The sequence below is a fragment of the Neopsephotus bourkii genome, unplaced genomic scaffold (assembly GCF_033783945.1).
Source record: "Neopsephotus bourkii isolate Nb327-2 ecotype Australia unplaced genomic scaffold, CSIRO-AGI_Nbou_v1 NB_1749, whole genome shotgun sequence".
Taxonomy (NCBI): Eukaryota; Metazoa; Chordata; class Aves; order Psittaciformes; family Psittacidae; genus Neopsephotus; species Neopsephotus bourkii.
Genome location: NW_026902223.1, coordinates 9,200,246 through 9,218,385, shown reverse-complemented (window position 1 = coordinate 9,218,385; position 18,140 = coordinate 9,200,246). Strand labels below are relative to the sequence as shown.

Here is an 18,140-nt window from a genome sequence, read left to right as displayed (position 1 = left end):
CACCTCACTTATATAAGCGTAAAGAAACAGATTTAGCAGCTACATTTTTAATTAAAATTATATCATTAGTAAGCTAAAAAGCTAATGAGGAAAGGAAGCATACATGGACCACAACAGTCACTGCCTCTCAGAAGGTTCTGGCTCTTGAGGACCTGTTTGCTTCTGCAAAGCTTATCTTTACTAACTCTAAGAAGGGTGATTATCTCTTCATTCCACAGACAAAATTACACACTAGGAGAACTAATGTGCACTTGCCTTCTATAAAGCGGAAGACCTGCAGTAGGCAGCATCTAACTACAGCTCTGTAGGGCTAGGCTTCTGGCCTAATGGGAGTGTATCTTGGGTGTACCATACCTGAATTGTCTTTTTTAGAATTTCAAACAATCCAGGTTGCCTACCCCTCACAGTACATTTGGGTCATTAAAAGTTAATTCAACATTAGTCATGCACACAAATACTTCACGTTTCAGCTTAAATAAAGATTGTTTTCAGGTTAGAGACAACTAATTCAAGCCAATGAAAACCCCTGCCTCCTTTCCCTCACAGTTCACATGCCTTTGCCTGAGTTAACAAGCCCAGAGCAAGGACAGCTCTGATTTACAATCTACACAGCTATCACAGATGTAACTATTAGAACAAACCCCGTGTTTTTAATCCTGACGGGTCCTTCCTGCCAACCTGATTATATTACCCCTATGCATATCAGAGTGCTCTAACAGACAGTAGATAACTTCCCTATATTGGAACACTGAGCACAATTAAACCAAGCCACCTTTCCCTTGATCCAGCTGCAATGCATCTAGTTAACTAGCAGTACAGTCCCAACGGCTTACTGTTCTAGAGAATACTCTACCCAGACAAAAGGAATGGGAATGGCACTGGGAATACTAGTTGACTAGCCCATTCCCTTTTGTCTTTGATGGTTCTGGGGATAAACGAGCTCTAACTGATTTTTGCTGACTGATCTTCTAACAAAGCTACAAGTTAAGTAGTGTGATAGAAGCCTGCTGCTTCAGGAACAACTCTGGAACTTTTGTGTTGTGTCTTCTGAGTATTTCACAAAGTGTGTGCAGGAGGGTGGTCAGGAGGGAGAGTAAAATCTTGTTCAAAACAAAGTGTTACAGGTTACACAGAAGTTTGTATTACATCTCATACGCTTTTCCAATATAAAAATATTTCCCACGGAAAACCAGAAATCTTTTAGTCCCATATTTAAATCAAGTATTTCTGATTTTCAGTGAAAGTTCAGAGCAGAAGCATTAGGATTACATGCAAAAATTTACTATATCCATAATACATGAAGTCATCTTTTTTGGAAAGAATAAAGTATACACATGTGGTTTGTGTGTTTACCTCCACTCTTGAGAAGATAGCGATTAACATCCTGTATCGTGGTGTTTATGGTAGGCCCAGTTGGAACACTTCCAGGAGTAACATCAGGGTCATTTTCAGGATCAATATTCTGCAGTCCTTTCCATGGCACTCCTGGATGAAACTCTGTTACAAATATAATAAAAAGAAGAGTATATAAAGTCACAATTCTCCAAAGTTCCTGTGTAGCAGAAGGCATAAAGATTCAATAAAATAACCCCATGTTTTAGGGACACGAACACTTTAAATGTTCTTACCTGGTGGCCAGTTTATGCTGGAGCCATTGGAAATTTTATCACTATCAGTTTTGGCACGTGACCAGCTGTGAGGAACAGCTACGGGCGGACTGGCGGGTGATTCACTGTTCTGCATCAGATCATACCGGCTGTAAGAGTCATCGATGGACGACTTTCCCGGAGGACCAATACTCAAACCTCCAGGTATAGCACCTGTAAGGAATAAAATGCAAAGGCTTTGCTTAGGAGTGGCACTAATTTTGGGTATGGAATTTCATCAGTCCCTAGTTTGTTATTTTCTTTTTTTTTTTTTCTTTCTGTATTACAAAGGTGGAGAAGAAAATTAACATGTAGACACAGTAAGCAAGGCTTAACAGCCTCTGAAGCCTTCCTAGGAATGAGAGCTCTGAGATACACCACTGGTACAATCTAGACATTCAAGCTAAAGGAATGTGCCTTACATTACGGCCAAAAAGAGACAAAGTAATTCAAATTGTTACACTGACAGTAAACAGGAATTTGCTGAGACAGCATACTAAGGAATATCCCTGTAAGCAAGCCATCTCCTCTAGCTGTTCATTGCTGATGGGCTGGATGATCTGAAATGCCATTCTCATGTCCTACAAACTAGCAAACAACAATTTGGCATAACCATCACAGCTACTTGCAGAATAAACTATTGTAAAAGAAATCATGCATGCTTCTCATAATAAAATCCAGGATACAATAAAGTTAACAGCACCATGTTCTAACAGAATAAACTTGGTGCAGGAAATAAAAGAATACTGAATACTCAGGATACTGGAGGTGTTAGGGATAAAAGGGTTCAAACAGATTAGCAAGCACTTCTGGAAAAATGTGAAGTTTGTGCTCCTAATTCCCAGGGTGAGTAATTATGTACTTGTTTTGCCAACAGTAGTGGCTTGTTTTACTTGAACTCCTTGTTCTAAGCAAGGAAATTCAGCAAATGGAAAGAACATTCCTACACTGCATGTAGGAAGTGATAGCTGCAAGCACTTAGATGCACACTGAATGTGACTGCAGAAATAATTGTACCAAGTACCCCAGTCTCAAAGGGCACTTTGTACCAACCACTTATGAGGACTTACTACAAACAGTAACTTGAGAATACAAAAATGCCATTGCAATATGTGTCAAGCCAGGCTGACACTGAGATTAAATGTACCATACCGTGCTTGCTGGAGTTCTGGTCAAGCGAAGAAGCAGCACTAGACAGATTATCCATTGAGTTGGGGTGTGTCCACTGAGGAAGGCGAGACTGGGACTGAGAAGTGTCCTTCACTGACAAACCACCAGTAATGTCCATGTTATTTACATTCATGTTCGGGTTCAGTCCAGCTAAAGGGAAATAGGTCATTAGATATCCAGAATAGACTGGGGGAATAGAAGATGTGTTTAAAAACCCAGCTAAAGGAGTTATGAAACACTGACTTTCAGTACATCTGTCCATGTGTACAGTAAATTACTACGCTGATTTGCAACTGCTGTCAAGAACTTTTGCTTTTATGGGAACACCAATATAACTCCCATGCATTCAGAGAACGTTAAAACTTTGCTAACAGTGGGAACAAAAGAAAAGATGTAGGGATACTATTTTGAAGCTGTCAGTATTTCTACTTGCAGTCTCTTCACTTGCCTCCAAAAAGGCCTTATGGAAGAATGAACTGGCACGCTACGTTTAAACCAGTGAGGAATCTGCGGCATTACACTGCTAAACCAAAATGCTCCTGAAGTCTCACCAGTGCAGGCCCATGATGTCTGCAATTTCATTTTGCTAACAACACTGTACAAATTCCAAAGAAAGCAACTAATTAAAGGTTTATACAAACAGCTGCCATCCATTTGAGCAGGTATTGCAGTATTTGGGCAACATATATATATATGTATTTTATATACACAGAACAAAATCACTCGGGACTGTGCTTAGGGAACAACTGTGACATGGTTCTGTGACACGAATCAGGGTCCTTTTTGATATATAATCCTGCATGTTAGCAGATGACAGGAAGCTGAGGTATGATTAAGAAGTTCCCTCTTAAATTCTTTTGCCTTCTGATGCTCTCTCCTCTAACAGCTCACCACAGCAGTCAGAATTACCTTTTAAAGTGCTGCATGGTAGACACAGCTTGGCAATTTTATCGTACACAACATAAAGATCACAAAGAGATTAAATTAATTCCTTCATGTCATTAAGGAGGTAGCATACAAGAACCACACAGGAAACAGGTCTGAAAGGTTGTTTTGTTCATGCTGTCTCAAGGCTGAATTGATTATTTTGGCATCAATCATATCTGACAGATCTGTGTCCAGACTACCACAGACTGACCAGTGAGAAACATTTCAGAACTTCCCAGGTCATTTATTCCAGTAATCTTCTTTGCTTGGAGCAAATCAGTGATCCTTAATGTTTAACTAGATCTCCTTTTACGCAACAGAAGTTTATTACCTCTCGAATTACCCACATGTAAGAAAACTCTTCATAGGTATCTTTTACATTTTGAAGACGCCTGCATGTCTCTGAAGTCTACTCTTCAGGCTAAAGTGAGCAAAGGATTTCCCTTTTTTCCTCAGCAGTCATGGTTTTGAAATATCTCATCATTTGCACAACACTCACTCTGCATTCCTTCAAACTGAGCCATATCCTTCTTGAAATAACACTGATCAAAACTGATGCCTTACCAGTGCTGATTAGAGTGGAAAGCTGACTTTGCATGACTTCCAGATGATGCTCCTATTTATCAATACATTTGTGTGTTTTACAACATGACACCGTTAATTTATATTTAGTTCATAAACAGCAATGTAGGTAGGTACTTAATTAAGCACATCTTCTGCTCTGATATTTGTAGGCAGAGTACAGGTAAGCAAATACAGCCCTTCTGAGCAGCTGCTACCAAATAGGTGTGTAGCACCATGATTTTGTTTTGGCATTTCAACACTGTTTAATAAACATATCATTCTATTTCTGTGTTTGTTACACAGTGGAGCAAAATATTTAGATGCTGAATTAAGGAAATATCCTCCCTCTGTCTTTTTCATATGGAACTGCTTTAAAGAAGGACACTTACCAAGAGGGTAAGGAGCAAAGGTGTTCGGTGAAGACTGTTGCTCTTTGGTCTGCAGGTCAGGTAGGCTGGGAGCCTGGGGATGGGGTGAAAAGCTATCCATGGCTGATTTGCCTGCAGAGGGGTGCAAAGATAGATGTGGAGGGGGAGGCTGCTGCTTCATAAGCAGGGCCTGGGCCAGCTGGCGCTGGTGCTGCTGGATCTGCTGCTGCATGTTATTGATTGTACGTGCAACCTGGCAAGGAAAAGAATCAATAAATGCTCAGTTGAACAAAAAGACACTAGATTTTTTGTGTCTGAAACTACAGTGAAATAACACAATAGATCTCTTTACAAATAAAAATTGACCATATTAAGAGTTGAAGAGCTTTCCTCCAATAACTGAATGCTGTAAAATAGCTTCATTGCTCTAGCACCCCTTCCTTTCAATACTCAAGCTATGCACTTATTGCTTCTAAGGGTGCTATAGCTGCTTTGCTATAAGCAGTACAATCTCTTTAAGCTACTGAAGACAAACTCTTGCAGAGAGATTGAACTGGCAGGCAAACCTACTTGCTGCTCCTGTTGTCTCATGGGTCCGGAAACGTTACGCTGAGCCTGTAACATCTGCTGCTGGATTTGTAAACGTTGGTATGCCTAAGAGACAGAAGTGAGAGGTCAGAGGTCCTAACACACATACACAAAGCCAAACAAGCTTGTCTGAACTACTCTCACACATTATAAAACAGAAAAGACAGAAACACTGTGAGTTTTCTGAAAACACCCAAGGAAGCAAAAGTAACAATCTTATTACAATTGTATTTTAAAACACATTTCAGCTTAGAGTTTGTTTTCTGCTTGCCTTCTCTCATTAAACCAAAAACATCAATAAGAAACCTGATGAGTAAGCTTGTGAGCAGTAAGAGGTCATTAAAGATAGAAGCCTACTTTTTTCTCCTAAAAAACTGCAACACAAAGCAAAAATTAAAATAGAAGTTTATAATATCTTATAGATAAACACCAATAGTTAGTTCTCTTATTGGACATTTTGAGTTCTGACAACAGTTGGTATTTAATCAGGGTCATGGGGTGGAAAATTTCTTTTCCAAGGTGTTTCTTTGAAAAACGTGCTTTTAAAATCCAAAAGAGTTCTGTACAGATATTTTTCAAGTAGCTGGGTACTGCTCTATTGTTACCATGGCATGAAATCTAAGCTGTGCTCCTCAAAACTAGGAAACATAACCAGAAATGATTAACAGTATCAAACAATGTTACTAATAAAGCATTTGGGCTAGCACATTAAGATCAGCACCTAAGCTAGTTTGTCATCCTCAATGACAAATGATTTCCCAGGTTTATACCTAGGAAATACTTAGTGTTAGCAGTACAGCTTTTTAAAATAGCCTTAAAATCCAATTAAATATCTTCAGACATCATGTAAAATTTGCCAATGCAATGAAGTACACAGCTCTCCAAAACCAAGTAGCTCTCATCGCATGCTGTGTTTGATATAAATGCCATTAATTACAGAAAGTTTACCCTACATTTTATTATTTCTTGAGACTGCTGAAGGAATTTCTCCAGGTAACTCAGGAGACTGGCACTGCTGAGATTTCTCTTGTTATGTTGTGACACAAATCTCCCACTTGGTCAATCATCGCGTACATTGGCATGTAGAGAGTAGTGAGGTTTGAGAATATACTATGGTACTGACATCAGTACAAAGACAACTGACTGTTTAGTTCAACTGATCAGCTGTAAAGGATAATCATTCCAGAAATGACTATTTATAAAGCCTGAGGCAAAAACCATGATTCTTTTTCTTTAAAAAGAAACTTTACCAAAGACATCAGCATCTGATTGCTTTAAAGATCTGTCACATGCACTTAAAATTTAGTTAGACATTCTCTTATTTTATATCCCTGCCTTCAAAGTCTGTTTTAGACCTTATTTGCCATGTCCTTTCACTTACCAGCTGCAGCTGATAGAGCTGGTTCAACATCGTCATATGCTGAGGATTATTAATTGGCGAGGTTAACTGTGCAGGGCTGAGACCAATGTTTTTTGCTGCAAACTGCAAAAGCTGTGCTTGAACCTAAGAAAGAAAAGTGTATTAAACATTGTACATTTACTTCTAACACTGGCAACTGTGTAAGCCATTAATAAGAGTCACAAGATATCAGCTGGAAAATACTATTAGCAGTAGTACCATGAACAGAAGTACCATGAAGAGGCTCTACTACAAATCTTAATAACCATACTTAAATGTCCATTTATAGAAAAAGTGCTTCCCAGCCCTCTTGAAACATTACTTTTTTTCCAAAAAAGAATGTGCCCACACAGACAACCTACAGAACATATATGAGACCATCTTACCAATGTAACTTGCTTACTGCCTAGTAAATAAGTCAACAGAGATACAGCCAGGCAAGAGCAGCTGCAAAGCCTCAGGAGCATGACAGAATGCGTATGGAAAGGAGAGCGCATATGGAAGAGTTCCAGGGAAAGGGAAAACTCAAGAGTGAAAGTATTGTCTAACCTGAGGGGATAGAAACTGAGGCACTTGAGCACGAAGACTAGGCTGGGATGAATTAAGAGGTTGCACTGGCGGTTGCTGCGGCTGTTGCATGGTCCTGGCTTGTGCTGCTCCGCTATTGCCAAACATACCCAGATTGCCACTCGGTATCTACAGCAGGACAAGACAGACATTGGCATTTAAAGACATCACTTAACACATAACCTGGAAGTTACTTATTCCTTCAGTGATTATGACCAGCACAGATAAAGAAACCAGCACCTCCAGAGTGTACTGACCATCAGGTTTAGAATCAGGCATGGCAAAGACCACAACATCCCAAACCTCCAAAACATTGTATAGATGCCTGAACATAAGAGATAGCTGAGGCTGAAGATCGCTTTTATAACGATGCATAACCCCAGAGGGTCAGAAGATGGAACACTGAAAAGTACACGCCAAAAATGTTTGTATTTATGCAGGAAGAGCCAGGAGAATGAAGTCATTAAACTCGCAGCATCCCAGTCTTTAGCTAGGCAGTTTTTATACTTAGTCGTTTTACCAGCCTACTGATAATGGACATGCTATTAGTGCAGTCTCTGCTTCTGAAAGATACGGTTAACGGGCTGTAAGTGCTTGACAACCACTGGCTTTAGAAAACTAACTTTGAAAGAATATACGTAAGAAAAGCCACCACAGAATGACAGAGTTCTTCTGTGTTTCTATATCTTAACTTTGCTGGAACTTCAACTTATATGGAAAAAAAACCCCTCTTCATAATCAGCAGTAGTTTATGGACTCTCACTCTTGTGGCATTTATCCATCTTCCTCTCCATCTTCTTTCCTCCTTTTCTTTTGGTTTCGGCATAGAGAGGTGGGTATCATGTCTCTTCTCCCACATAACAAGCAACAGGACATGAGCAAATGGCCTGAAGCTGTGTCAGGGGAGGTTTAAACAGACTATCAGGAAAAACGGCTTCACCAAAAGGGCTGGCCAGCATTGAAAGCCCAGGGCAGTGGTGGAGTCACCATCCCTAGAGGGATTTAAAAGATATGTGGATGTGTCCCTGAGAGACATGGGTTAGTGGTGCACTTGGCAGTGCTGGGTTAACAGACTTGATGATCTTAAAGATCTTTTCCAACCTAAAGGATCCTATGCTCGACCCAGGGGCCAAAACACTCCTCTTGATTTGACCAGAGATGCTAGAAGCACAGTTCCTTTCTTACCTGTCAAAGCTATGAGCTGTCTTGCCACTACAGCAGGAATAAAAATGCCTCCATCACCTCTTACCCATCTCATCACTGAGTAATTATGCCAGCCAGGAAAGATAAATTAGAGCAATGTCTCTGCCTTAAATTCTGTGACCATTAGCAACGCCTCAAAACATGAAACCTCACATCAATCAAGGCAGAGCTATACGAGGGGTAATGGTATAAATCCATAATACTAGTGTCTCTTCTCAACGGATGCATATAATTAGCAAGCTAATTACTACTAAGCAGTTGTTTTAATGTCCTATAACATGAAGTGTTTACACAGCAGGGAAGTTTTTCCATTGCTACTTCCTGTGAACAAAGATGTTGCACCCACTTTCGGTGATGGGCACTAGCTGCGAGTCCAAGAGAGCTAAAATTGAACTTGGAATCTCCCCCGACAGCCTTACCTGTCTAGAAGAATTCAAGTTTTGCATGCCCAGCCCTGAGGCAATCCCGCCCAGGGTCTGATTAGGGAGTGCACTGTTTGAAAGGGGGAGCTTCAGGCTTGGTGAAGGCAAAAATGGTGAAGTAGTGGGCTCTTCCACTAGGCCGCCATCCTGATTGGAGAAAGAAAGGGTGAGCTGTGTGCGGTGCCCAGGAGCAGGCAGCACAAACAGTGTCCCATGGGAATAGAGAAGAGCATGGGATGGATAAAAATATTAAATAATAATAATAAAAAATAAGGGTATGAGTAACAGGGAATGAAAGTATGAAGTGAAGGGAGAAAAAAAGAGAGAAACTGGATTAAGGTACTGCTTTTCTTTGATTTGTTGCACTTATTTCACAAATGCACAACCACCCTCACCCACTTCTCCAGAAGGAAAGGAGGAATTTATTCTAGCAGAGCTAATATGTGGCCATCATCTCCTCCCCCTTAGACTTTCTCCTCTCCTCTCCACCAGGCTGAAAGGTGGAAAAGGAAGCGACCCAGCACATTACAGGGAAGCCTGTTTGGTGAACTCAGCAGCGGAGCATAGGACATACTGCTTTTGCTAACCCAGAACATGGGAAAGGCCAGATCAGCTGATACGACACCAGTGTGTATTTGGTTCCACATCATAGCTCTGCTCTTTAAAAAAAGCATTTTTGTTTTAATCTCCTTTCCTAACGGAGCCACGTGAGACTTTTTTAATATTCACACAGCACTGAGTTATTATTAGCCACTATGAAACATTACACTCTAACACAGCCAATGAACAAAAATACTTAAACCCAATAATGATAAAGCTGTCTGTGTGGCCTTCCTGGGAAAGCAATTAAGACCCTGCCTTAGTGTCCCCCAGGAGGAGGCAGATTTTAGCAAGACATAAGGAGTCCCCTCTGATAACTGGGTTGCAAGGAACCATGGCTGAACATGGATATGAGGCACAGAAGGCAGTGCCCATGGGGGGCAAACAGCAAGTCAGAAAAAAACCCCATATAATCCTCAATCAAACAGGTAGATATCTAGCTAGTAATACAGTGGGGTACCGAGTTCTATCTCAAACTGTGCTTTGATGTCTGGGAAGCCTGCGGCAAGTATGATCAAATAACACTGTGTACAAAGTAGAGCTCCAAAAACAGGCAGAGTGAAAAATCTTTAATTTGCAATGTGCTGGACTGGTGGTTTTCAGACAATATATTCACTGCAAAAAAAAGAGTTTTAAATAGGTGAGAAGCTAGGTTCTTTCAACCAATAAATTCAATGCCCCAGAAGATTGTGAGATACTGATAAACCTCCTCTGTTACAAAAGCAGTCCAGTCCGCAAAACAGCGACCCAAATGAATGAGCTAATGCAGCAAGCACACTTGGTAAATTTTATGTTCCAAGCTAATCCTGAAAAATGCATTTTCAACAGCTCCCCTTTGATGCAAAGCAAAAGTTTCTTACTATGAGGCAAAGTGACACTTGACATGCTATCTGACTATCCTGAGGGGGACACTGACATTTTCTAATGATATCCCCAAGGCCTCGCAGCTCAAGATATTTTACATTCTACTGGACATCAGTCACACTCCACAAACAACTGCAGCCTGCATGACAGGAACAGGTTCAAGGATTTCTCCTTAGATCACAGACATATGTTTACAATTCTACCCTTCCCCCTTTAAAGTGAAAATCGTTTCAAGCTCCATGCGCGATCTTGCCTTCAGATGCCATTGCTTCCTATGTGAATAGGACTATTGACCATGAAAGACCAATGTGATTCCTCCCAGCCCCCCAGATTTATTCAAGTCTTGTCTCATTCCCATTATTTGGTTTCATTTTGGACATAAGCAGTGCCAGGGATGGTGGAGGACAAGCCACACTGGAGACCTGGGTGTTTAATATCCAGAACAAGCAGACTGTTGCTGCACGCCCACCTTCACAAGTGTGTTCCTTGGCTGAACTGCAGCAAATGTCTTCTGTAGCAACTTTATAACAATTATTCACATTCATTTTGTTCTATTTTTTGTAATTTGAGCTTGTCATAATGTGCCCACTGTGATGCACAAAGCTGTGCTCTGTAAGTGGATCTGAAATCAATTCATTTAACGTAAAGCATTTTAGTTGGTCAACATCAAGTACTCCTCAGTCATTCTCATCCTAGATGAGATGACACTGTACTCCTGACAACAGTTTGTGATCCATTATTTTCCAGTCTCCTTTATGTAATAATTGTTTCCTGAAGAGTAATCTTTCCTACCTAACCTTTCCTCTTCAGTGGTTTTCTTACCGGTTTATGTTACAGTTCTCCCACAGGCTAATCAATTAAACAAATCCCCTACATCCTAACGGCCATCATCATGCTCACTCCAGCACTGCTTTAGAATTTTTTAAATGGACTTAAAGCCTGACTATTCTATGATTAGGAAAAGATTCCAACATTGTGCTTTAATTAGAAACAAGGAAGAAGTCTCGTGAGAATATTTTTGGAAGAATGTGACTGCAGCCAACAGGCATCAAGGCTTGTAGACCTGGATTTCTCAACTGCGAAGAGGAAGAGCTAATCAGAAAATAAGACAGGAGTGAAAAGGAGACTTAATTTATAAGGTCAGAGTTTCACAGTCTCCTACATGTGCAAGAATCTGAGAGAAAGTCTGGAAGCAGCACCAGGGCAAAGAACACAGGCCTTTCTGCTGCCATTATGGGAGAAAGCTTAAAAATGCAATGGCAGAGAAGGAGGGAAAACAAGTCTGGCAGGGCACTAACAGAAGCCTCACACAAGGCAAGCTTGAACTAGGGTCAAAGTAGGCTGATGGTACTTCTCTTTAGAGCTGACCTGACTTTTGACCACAACTAATGCAATGGTCTGGAGTTCAACACTTGCACCTGACTATGCTAAAAACCTAAGTGACATCTCTATATGGTTCAAGATTCTCAATTATGTGATCAGTGCAAATCAGCAGACCACCACATTCTCCTTCAGAGCTGAGAACACCACTCATTAGGTGCAGTGAGAATGCACACCGAACCGGAGGCCCAGAACTCAGGAGTGGGAGGTACCCAACTTTGATCAGAGTAAATAGAATAAAGGGTCTTTCAGAAAAGACCCTTTTTGTAGCACTCTGGGCTTACTTCTGGTATTTTTAAAGATGTTCTTCTTACAGATTGGACGGCTCCAGAAGACATCCTGAAGCAAACATGATACCCAAGTACAGTGTGACAGCCACCGAGCACAAGATAAAGTATCAGGGTACTGCTAGGCTGAATCTTTATTTCCTTGAAGCCACTGGATTTTGCCCCTTCTCTTTTTATAGTGCTACAGGGCAAGATAACATCCTGACAAGTAATACAATTAACAAAGTTCTAAGTGCCAAAGACTGACTAAGAGTGACACAGAATAAAGAGTATCTGCAGCAAATACTGAGCAGCAGGTGAAAGCAAACAGTCAACGGTGAAGTTCAATTGCACAGACCACTACTAATGCAGAGAGTTCAATGGGTTCAGAAGCAAATGTCAAGGCTGTAAATTCTCTCTCCTCAAATGCGTAAGATTAAAATAAGAGTAAGTGCTGGCTTCACTTGTCAGGGAAAATGCAGGAGAGAAATCCTGGAGTCTCAACTCAGGTGAGCTGAAAGGGAATCAGCTGAGGAAGAGCAGCAGCAGTGACCACAGGAACTCAACTTACAATGTCATGAAGAGGAACCTCCCATAACTTATTTAAGACTTAGCAAAGCCAAGCAAAAGGATAATGACTTGCTAAGACAATCAGTAAAATAAGGAAGTGCTTCTTCTGGAGTGCTTCAGCTGTGCGAAGTGATTTTTCACTGACCAACACTGACCTAAGGATGAAGCAAGAGATCTCCAGGCTACATAATCTGAAATAGTACCTCAAAGGGAAAGGAAAGTTTGGAGAAGGAGTTGCTCCAGTAGCATGAGCTGTAAATCTGAAAAGAATTTCTTTGGAAAAAATGTCTATTCTTAGAGTAGCAACTCTATTTGCTTAATTCACTTACCAAGTTGCTCAACACTCTGATAGCTAACAAATAGAGTTTGGGATTATTTCCTTTGTTATAGTAAAGTCACTGTGACAGACTATGCCTAGACTGACAGATTTTACTTGCTGTATGAATATTAATGATCATAGAATTCCCTTCTCAATGGTGGTGTTTAACATATGTTTCTGTAATTATGCATCATGCTGCGCAAATGCACCTCTCTTCTCTGGCAATAATCGTACTGCTGAAGCTCCTGTTACTCTAGAAAAGGTTAACGGGCATGCCGACATGAATTCTGTGACCTTCTTCAGCATAGAGATCTTTCTATCAACGTATTCATTAAAGTCTGCCATCAGCAAATGGATCTCCCATACTTAAGAATGAACTTCACATGGCAGGAAAGGAAAAAGAAGGAAGATGACCCAGACTGAGCTTGACATGGGAGGAAATACACAAGCAGTTCAGTCTGGTTTAAGAAAAAAAATAAATGTATCTGAATGATGTGGTGTCCATCATAAATAGGGAGCCCAGAAAGAACAAATATTATTATTCCCGAAAAGCAGAAGAGCGGTTTTCTGACACATACTCTTTGCAGGAAGCTGCCATTACCCTTGATTCTGCAGCACTGTGGCAGCACTGAACTATTACAAAACCTTTTGATATGCCAGGACCCTCTAAAGCAAATTTAGTATAGATGCTAATTTTAGCTTATTCACATAAATAACCCGTAATTATGTAAGATCCATTTGTGTTTAATCAAATTAACTTGTTTACAGTTTGCATTGTACCAACACTAAAACTCAGCAAACTGTTTAGCCTGTGATGACAGCGCAAACAGTCATAGTTGTCAGGAAAAGGTCAGTATTTATCAGATGTCCTAGCCTAGCACCATGCCAATTTTCTTAGCACAACACCTGGAAACCTGTCACAACACAACCGTAACTTTAAGGATAACACTATAGTTAAGACTCTAAGAAAACAGAGGGTGAAGGGCTGGAAGGATAATCACTATTCAGGGTCAGTAAAGTTTTTAATACAGCCTGTGTTAACAAGACTAGAGATCACTTCTGTCTCACATCCTGCAAACAGCTTGTGTAAAATGAATTGGTTTCAGCATTGTTTGTGAAAAGCACAGATTTCTGCAATCAGAAACCACCCATCCCATCTTTAAGAACATTTTGAGTAATCTGTGAAATAAACAAGAGATTCTTTTTCCCTTATTAATAATCTGGGGGAGGATTCTGAGGGATCTGTAGGACTCTTGTCAGAGTTGTAAATCATTTCCTACTGAAGATTTGGCTCTGTTTTTCCCTACATCCTTTTCTTTAGTTTGAATCTTGGACACCACAGACTTCTGGAGCTGCCTTCTCTCAGTCCTTACATGGTGCTGGAAAATTTGTCATACATGATCACAAGAAAAGCAGCTCATCGAAGAAGCTATTTATGATTTTGTGTCTGCTCCTTACTTAACAAAAATACCTCAGGTATTTGTTCCTATTAAGCACTGAACTTTCACTGAAATCTGTAAGGAACTCAAAAATCAGACAGGAATCAGGAGCCTAATTCTTCAAGATTCTGGCCTTGGTCCTGCCTGATCACTAATTTGGGCAAGGCTCACTGACCCTGGACTCTTACAGAGTAAAAAGGCTTTCTGTGCTCCATTTCCTTGTTCTTCCCATTTCTAGTTCCACTGCACTACTGATTCTTTAGTAAGTTTTCTTTCCAAGTATAACACTGTTGATGACCATTGTTTATTTCTACGTGGAGATCAAATCATTGGTCCTTTCCACAAGGTTTAAATTCCCCACAAGATTGTGAAAAGAGAGAAGAAAAACTGCAATACATAATTATCTATCAGCTTTCTAAGCAGACAGTGGAAATCATCAGTATTTCTACACTGTACTGTTTTGACTTGTGTATCATTCACATTCCTAACCTTACCTTGTCAAGGAAGGTGGGGCGGTCCATGGAAGACTCTTTGGAGATTGGTGGTGGGCGGCAGCCAAGGGGTTTGGTGACCATTCCATTATAGTCGGTCACTCCCATTCCACGCTTGTCCATTTCCACCTTCTTTTCCAGCAGAGCACCTTCACAGAAAAGGGAAATGTATTGAAAAAGGCAACACAAAGACAATGAATTGGCCATCAGCAGTTCAGAGAAGTAGGTCTTGCTTAAGAAAGCAGAAGTAAGAAAATCAGTATTACCCATAATCTGGATAAGATTAAACTCTTTGACTCATGAATGGCTCCTGTGTTGATTTAAAGGAAGAAAAAATTACACAGATACTTACTCATGGCCTGATCGAGATTCATATTGTTGCTCTTCAAGGCCTCTTCTGCTGGCTCTCTCTGTCAAACATACAAATTATGTTTAGAGAAAAAATAACCATGCTTATATGGTTTCAAAGCAAACAGAAAACAGGCTCTTCAGTGTTAAGTTTCATATTTACTTGGCAGCACAAATAACGTCTGTGCACACTTTTTTTCTGCTTTCATCAATCCCCACAACAATTAAGCTTCAGTTTGTCAAGTAAGTACCAGTTCTAAGTCAAATCTTACTGTTCAGTTTAAATCCATCTTCCCATTTTCTATGGGCAACTTAAATATCACTAAGATATGCCTTTAAGAAAAACTGGTAACACTTGTTGTATAGAACTCTGAACTTCAAAGATCTATAAATGTCATCATGCCAAGTGTATCATCGAGTGATCTCAGAGAACACTCTAGTAGCTTACAGTGGAGATTTCTGAAACTAGAATAACCATAGAATCATGGAATGGTCTGGGTGAGAAGGAGCCTTAAAAGCTCGTCTAGTTCCAACCCTTCCACTAGAGCAGGTTGCTCCAAGTCCCATCCAACCTGGCCTTGAACCCTGCCAGGCATGGGGCAGCCACAGCTTCTCTGGGCACCCTGTGCCAGTGCCTCAGCACCCTCACAGGGAAGTCTAAATGAAATGAAATGTCTGAATGCAGGAAACAGAACTACTTCCCAGCTTGAATATCTTTTTGTGGCTACAGTCTGAAACACTGACAGTCAGCTACCAAAGCTGGGGCATGCGTGTTCTGTCTGTGAACACTACTCACAGGGAAGCCCATGTCTGTGAGCTGTTTTATCAGACGGTTCATGATCCAGGCCTCATCTTGCTTGCTAGATGTCTTCATGCCCTTAGTAAATAAATTGGGAGATTCCATTAATGGTCTGGTTCCCTTGTTCATACTAGTGAGATGTACATAAAATAGATGGTAAGTTTTTCATATTAATAATACATGCTACTGAAAGATGTATTAGTACATTAATTTAGAAAGGATTGAAGAACCCTCCGAACAACGTAACTATGATTCTCTTCCCCCACAAAGTGTGCAAATTTTATCTCCGCTGAAGAGGTGTTCAGTGTACTATTTAGTATTTGATTGGCTCACCACTGAATTAAAGCCACCTTTGAATTTACAAATTTCATTTTAATTAAAGTTTCTGAAATAGTACAACACTTCCTGAAAAACATTCCCAAAACCAAGTTTGCAACCTTGAAGTTAAGAATGTTACTCAGTGTATTTTCTTAAAAACAAACAAGAGCGTCTAGATAAACACCTTTAAAAGATCTCTGTGCAGCTTTTCTATCACAAAATCCTTAAGAAGTCTCTTCCTTTCAGTTCTCCAGAAAGTACCAAGGGACAAGCGTGGATTTGTTTTGGGCTGCGGACAGTACAAGAAACAACCATACTTGATCAAATCACTGGCCTAACTGTTGGCAAATGGAATAACTAACAAACCGGCTAAATGCATTCCCAATTCCTTTAAGTTACAGCCTGGCCTTGTCCTGAAATAAAGACTGCAATGGAAAACTTCCTAACATAAAAGTATGTTCCCGATGGAGTGCAGCATTAACACAGGTTTGCTTTGTTCTCATACCAGTACAAAACTTACAATGAGTAAGTTAAGAAATACAAATCACAGAACAGGAAATAGGCATTTTTTTGTTGAACCATTTCATCACAGACTACTGTTTGCTTTTCTACCACCATGGAAAGTGTCTGAAAGCCCCATTAACCACCTTTTGTTTCTGTTAATACATTACAATTTCTTTAAAACACATAAAAGCTTTAAAACTTACAGAAAACAAAAGCAACAACAAAACCTCCCAAAGCATCTGACATGCTTAAAGTCAAAGCTCTCCCATTTTCCCCTCGAAACAAGGTACAAGGTTCTCCCATTCTCCCCTGGAAACAAGGTAGGCTGTACTTGAACCACTGTAGTGGCAAGCTGCATTCGTGTTCAGGTATCAGAGGTCTAACATAAGAGTTCAGGTGTAATGCAACGGAACAATTACTCTAGAAATGTTACACTAATTCCATTCCTTTTTAGACAGCACCTTGATTTTTGTCTTACCTTTTGAAGTCCTTTCTTCGGGGCATTCCCCCAGGAATTACAGGAGGAGCTGCTCTCTTGTGAAGCAGTATTATTCCACATATCTCCTTCTTCATCTTCCCACTGACTAGTACTGAGATTCACTTCATCCCCACCACTGCCCCAGCCTTCTTGCATAGATTTTGAAGCTGGAGGGAAAGAGTGAGAAGAAAAACATTACTCAGTTTCCTGCAAAATTAACAGGAGTATCTTTTTATGCCATATGCAGTATGTTAACCTTTGAGTATTTTCAAGAGATACAGAGATGCATCAAATAACTAGCATTAAATGATAAGGCCACATTCGAACCTAGCAAAAAAGAAAACTTCTCTGAATACTTCAGAGAAGAAAGCATCCAGCAACAGCAAGTCTTGCTTTGTACTGAACAAGTAAGATCTGTGGTCATGGTCGTTCCCGTCTCCTAGGAACAAGGAACCTGAAGTATGATCACACACTTGGCTAAGTGCTATTTTGCTTTCAATGCATCTCACCATTTTAAGCTGTCACATTCTTCCATCAAACAAAACCAAATTTCAAGGTCACTAATGGTCAGAAACTCAATTCCCACCTCAGAAGAATGGAATCTGAAAGGACACGTGGGCTGCAGGGAGCACCTCACATTCAATGACAAGGTTGTGTTACCTCATTCCACTTTATTCTATTTACTCTGTTCAAAGCTGGGATTACTCATCTTAAGACCTTCTTGTTTTATGTTTCCTGGGCTTTCTAACTATTTCTCAGTGAAGTATTTGCAGGAGTGAAAAGTAAAGACTTTCACAACCAAAGCAGAAGCATGCACTGTCGCCTTCAGGGCACTTAGAGACAGGGCATTTTTATCAAGTAATGTTAGTTGGGAACTGCGAAGCAGCAACTCGTTCACAATGCTCCTGAA

The 18,140-nt window shown here is 40.3% G+C and overlaps 1 protein-coding gene across 11 annotated transcripts in view; it reads right to left on the bottom strand.

The window, feature by feature from the left end:
• Window positions 1-18,140, bottom strand: part of TNRC6C (trinucleotide repeat containing adaptor 6C) — a 316,377-nt gene that overhangs the window by 10,604 nt on the left and 287,633 nt on the right. For 5 of the 11 annotated variants that reach the window (XM_061377035.1, XM_061377036.1, XM_061377039.1 and 2 more), the window contains 13 exons: window positions 17,231-17,397; window positions 16,433-16,537; window positions 15,928-16,008; window positions 15,136-15,193; window positions 14,787-14,932; window positions 8,852-9,025; window positions 7,212-7,358; window positions 6,645-6,767; window positions 5,246-5,329; window positions 4,697-4,928; window positions 2,799-2,966; window positions 1,629-1,820; window positions 1,354-1,497 (listed from right to left, as the gene is read on the bottom strand). In XM_061377035.1, coding sequence (XP_061233019.1) covers window positions 1,354-1,497; window positions 1,629-1,820; window positions 2,799-2,966; window positions 4,697-4,928; window positions 5,246-5,329; window positions 6,645-6,767; window positions 7,212-7,358; window positions 8,852-9,025; window positions 14,787-14,932; window positions 15,136-15,193; window positions 15,928-16,008; window positions 16,433-16,537; window positions 17,231-17,397 — 1,821 coding nt within the window. The remainder of the gene's footprint in view (window positions 1-1,353; window positions 1,498-1,628; window positions 1,821-2,798; window positions 2,967-4,696; window positions 4,929-5,245; window positions 5,330-6,644; window positions 6,768-7,211; window positions 7,359-8,851; window positions 9,026-14,786; window positions 14,933-15,135; window positions 15,194-15,927; window positions 16,009-16,432; window positions 16,538-17,230; window positions 17,398-18,140) is intronic. The other 6 variants (XM_061377037.1, XM_061377042.1, XM_061377040.1 and 3 more) reach the window with 4 other exon arrangements.